Source organism: Phocoena sinus, chromosome 13, assembly GCF_008692025.1.
Source record: "Phocoena sinus isolate mPhoSin1 chromosome 13, mPhoSin1.pri, whole genome shotgun sequence".
Taxonomy (NCBI): domain Eukaryota; kingdom Metazoa; phylum Chordata; class Mammalia; order Artiodactyla; family Phocoenidae; genus Phocoena; species Phocoena sinus.
Genome location: NC_045775.1, coordinates 13,181,565 through 13,186,263, shown reverse-complemented (window position 1 = coordinate 13,186,263; position 4,699 = coordinate 13,181,565). Strand labels below are relative to the sequence as shown.

At 45.5% G+C, this 4,699-nt stretch overlaps 1 protein-coding gene across 1 annotated transcript; it reads right to left on the bottom strand.

Moving 5' to 3' along the window:
• Window positions 1-3,318: 3,318 nt before the first annotated feature.
• Window positions 3,319-3,885, bottom strand: MSGN1 (mesogenin 1). The gene has a single exon (XM_032652225.1). The coding sequence runs from the start codon at window positions 3,883-3,885 to the stop codon at window positions 3,319-3,321; it is 567 nt and encodes a 188-aa protein (XP_032508116.1).
• Between the last annotated feature and the right edge of the window lie 814 nt (window positions 3,886-4,699).

The following is a 4,699-nucleotide window of genomic DNA, read 5'->3' as shown; positions in this document are numbered from 1 at the left end:
CCCCAGGGCAACCAAAAGTACTCAAGCGATGTATAAACCATGCTTAAAGCTTGAGCTTGAAAAAATCAAAAGCCGGGCTTCCCTTGTGGTGCAGTGGTTGGGAGTCTGCCTACAGATGCAGGGGACAAGGGTTTGTGTCCCGGTCCGGGAGGATCCCACGTGCCGTGGAGCAGCTGGGCCCGTGAGCCATGGCCGCTGAGCCTGCGCGTCCGGAGCCTGTGCTCCGCAATGGGAGAGGCCACAACAGTGAAAGGCCTGCGTACCGCAAAAAAAAAAAGAAAAAAGAAAGAAAAAATCAAAAGCCAAGCACATTTGGGTTCCACTCTCTTTAAAATGGCAAGGAAAATACCAGTTGATCTAGACGCTGATGAAAGGCTGAACACTCCCTTTCCCATATTATTATCCTCTCTAATTCTCTTCCCCCGACACATGAAACATCACACACACACACACACACACACACACACACAAAGGAACAAATACACGTACATCTGCACACACACACACACACATGCTCACATGAACACCTGTACATGCACAGGGTGGAATCCCTTGAAGAAAATCTTGATATTATTCAACATTTTCTAGTTTCTCCTCTAAGGCATCAACAAGAAATACATCAGAAGTAGATGAAGATCTGTATACATAGGATGACATTTTAGCAGCTCTTCCCCACTGTCACCCACCACCCCTAATGACAAGTTATACTTATTTTGCAGTTATAAGAAGATTAATCAGAAATAAAGTTAGATTCCTTCCTTGCACTATGGACAAAAATAAATTGCAGGTATATTAAAGGTCCATTTATAAATATTAAAATATTTGAAAAATCAAAATATTTGGATAGCCTTGGAACTGGGAGAAGTTAAGCAAAGGGAAGAAACAGATAAGCCATTAAAAAAAAGAGGAGAGATTTGATCATATACAAATGAAAAGCTTCAAAGAACAAAAGACATCAAAATCATAAACATAAGCTATCATACACAAAGATAATAACAAAATGAGAGACTGGAAGGAAAATTTTCAGTACATACAGTGTGCAAAGAAATCTCCCAAATTCTTAACAAGAAGATAAATAACCCAATAGAAAAATGGCAAAGAACATACACTGGCGAGTTACAGAAGAACCAAAATGAACAACAGTCACAAAAAAATTTTAAAAGATGAGCCATCTCAGATTGTACAAAGGGAAATGAAAATTAACACAAGAACAGCATAACCCTTTTTTAATCCATTGAAAATTTCAGAAGATTGATATATCCAGGGACAACGTGGACCAGCTGCTTCTGTCCCATAATGTTGGGCAAGTGTAAATAACTACAAACTTTTCTACACCTAACTGTATTTATTTAAATTTAAAGTGTGCAAGCACACAACTCTGATCCAGGAATCCCATTTCTGGGAAATTTTCAGGCTAATGATAATATCAGTGGATAAAGCTAGTTGTCCGTGATGTTTGTTAACAGCAGTTTTTGGTAACAAAAAACTGAAAAAACCCTAAATGTCATTCAAAAGGTGATTAATTAAACAAATTGTGTTTAGCATAGCATACCTGTGCTATGGAACATTGTCTGAACCTCTACTTTCCACTATATTTTTCACGTGTGACTTAGGGCAAGTCTGTGCTTCAATTTCCTCATCTATAAAATCAAAGAAATAATGGAACTTACAATACGGATTTATTTGTGTTAAACTGGAAGGAATTTTACTATATATTGCTAAGTAAAAAAAAAGCAATTTGCAGAATTCAAGGTATTCTTAAAAAATGTATATACATCTATATTTATTTGTATACGTTTGTATCAGCAAAGAAAGTGGAGAAGTTATATATTAAATTGTGAACACACCTACAGCCTTTGTAATTTGTTATTAAAAACAAGAAAAAAAAACAGTAGAAAAAATGACAGGAGACAATTCACCAAAAAAAGAAATAATGCAGCTGGTTAATAACAATTGGGAGAAAAATTCAGCCCTAAAAAAGCCTACTAGGGCTTCCCTGGTGGCACAGTGGTTGAGAGTCCGCCTGCCGATGCAGGGAACACGGGTTCGTGCCCTGGTCTGGGAAGATCCCACATGCTGCGGAGCGGCTGGGCCCGTGAGCCGTGGCCGCCGAGCCTGCGCGTCCGGAGCCTGTGCTCTGCAACGGGAGAGGCCACAACGGTGAGAGGCCCGTGTACCGCAAAAAAAAAAAAAAAGCCTACTAGTTTTTGAGAAACTCCTTAATTCCAAGCCTCCATTTTAATGTCATGTGCCATCAGATCAGCCAAGCTGAGGGTGCTACAGTCACCACCCTAAGATGAGGTACTGGGAAGAGGGAGGTGTGTTTGTGCGGGCGTGCACGTGAGGTGATTTGGGGGGTGTAGGAGAAGGAGATATGGCTAAAGAAATAAATCCCTTTGGAGGGTTAGACAGAGACTTGGGTTCTAATCCTGACCCTTTCACTTATCTCTAGACTCAAACTAGAGTTTTGGGCCAGTCTCTTCATTTGAGAAATGAGTAAGTGAAGGGATTCAATGAGGTCATATTCACACCCGGCCTGGCTCAGGGAGTGCCCACCCTCCCAGCTCTATTCAAGCCCCGGCTGTGATGCTGAGTCTTTGCCCTTTTCCTCCTCTGGCTCCAAGAGCCCTATAAAGCCTCCTTTTCTTTCCCTTAAGAGAGAAGGGGCTGGTCTTTAAACTCTCCAGTCTGTCTTAATGTAGTCTGTCTGCCTGTGAGTTTCTATTTACCATGTCACTAATTTCTTCTGCATTTGTGATTTTCTTCCCTGCAAAAGCAAAGGCCTGATTTTAGTCACACACACACACACACACACACAAAATAAAACAGGAGCGCTGTAGCCCTTTACTTGACACTAATCTTTCTAAGTAAGAATCCAGGTGTCACCCTGGATCCCGTACAAAATACAGGTTTAGTTAGCAACAGAAAGAAAGCTACCCGCCCCCAAAATGGCAGGAGAAGATTAATTGTAACAATTTTACACGATTGAAAAAATACATTTGAAATCATCGACCCTTTAAAATACCTCGAACAGACAGAAAAGGGCAAAGCCGACTGTCTCTTTGCAAAGGGCAAGTCTCTTGAGAAATGGTGGGAAAACTGGAAGCAAAAGTACCTACTGACTGTCAGTTAAGTGTTCTGGTGGTCCTGACTAGTCCAGAGGGAATTCCCTTAGAACTTTGCAGACAGCAAGGTCACCACGCTCACTGTATAAAGATAACCAGGTGCTGTTGTGCCGTGAGGTGGTCCAGGTCTTTAAAGGTCCTCTGCCCCCACCCAGGGCGCTGGGTGGTAAGTCCCTGAGTCCCTGGGCAGAGCTCAGGTGCTCTGGGGCCCGCTGTTGAGAAGGTCTGTGAGTTCTCCGATGTACTTGATGGTGTACTTCAGCGTCTGGATCTTGGTGAGCGGCTGGCCCCTTTGGCTGTAGATGGGTGGCAGGTAATTCCGGAGGGTGTGCAGGGCATCGGCCAAGGTCCTCATCCGGAGCTTCTCCCTCTCGCTGGCCTTCCGTCTCCGCTGAACGGACATCCTGACTTTGGTGCCCTTCTGGGTTTTGGGGCCACCAGCGCCCTGCAGATAGGCAGGCTGGAAAGCTAACATATCATAGCCCACCTCCACCAGGCCGCCAGTCCCAAGGCCGCCGCAGTCATCGCCGCCCCCATTGTTGGCGCCTCCATGCCCACAGGACAGCCCAGCCACAGCCGGACAAGGAGAAGAATAGGACTCCAGCGATGGGGCCGGAGAGAGGCTCTGGGTGGGAGAGGCCTGGGTCAGCTCAAAGGGCCCTGCCCTGTCTTTCCAGTCCCAGGAGGACAGCAGGCCAGGGCTGTCGGAGGAGTCCAAGCCATCTTCGAGGCTGAGGAAGGTCTCACGCAGGTTGTCCATGCCTGCGACACAACTGCAGAGAGAACGACTCCGTGGCAAGTGAGAAGGAAAGTTCTGCTGCCCCGCCAGGGCAGAGGTCTCTTTTATGATGGTCGGGGAGAAGTGCTGAAGTGGGAACGAGGGCCGGGTAGAGGGAGTTCAAAGGAGAAACCAAGGACCAAGATGGAGAATGAACTCTTCAGGTGTCACTTTCTCCTCATTGATAATTAGCATCTTCCAGCTAAAATGTCTTTAAACAGAAAGGCCTCCGAGAGAAGAAAAAAGGAATTATCTTGTTGTAACTAAACCAATTAAAGCTGCATAACTAGACTTAGCATGTCCTGTGGAACTCATTAATGAGGGAGCGAAGAAAAACAAACCTAGGGCAATCTGCAGCAAGGAAGTGGTGGTGAGGGGCCTGGTGGGGAGGTGCAGAGTGCCCCAGAGGGGCCACGACCGCTTAGAGATTTCAGAGCAGAGGGGGTGCAATGCTGGAGAAGCGGTGTGCTCTAGGGACAAGGTAACCCCTCTGAGCTTGGATTCTTCATTTGTCAAACGCAGACAACGGCTCTTACTTCACGCGGCTCTTGGGAGGAGGGAACACAGGCACACCTTGGACGCCGGTTTCCTCCTTTCCTTCCTCCTTAGCAAATTTCCTTGGGTTTTGCAGAGTGCAGACAAGTCCCCAGCATTCCTACACTGAGAATGACAAAAGCCAGCAGCTCCAGTAAACCCAGAGCCATAATGAGCAGGAAATATCCTTCGAGAAGCTTAAAGCCCTAGCTTTAACTAAGCAGTTTGGGATTTCTCCCCAGCATACAGACACGGGGAAACA

Bases quoted from the DNA above. Each gene is read 5' to 3' on its own strand.
- MSGN1 (XM_032652225.1), bottom strand. From the start codon at position 3,885: ATGGACAACCTGCGTGAGACCTTCCTCAGCCTCGAAGATGGCTTGGAC.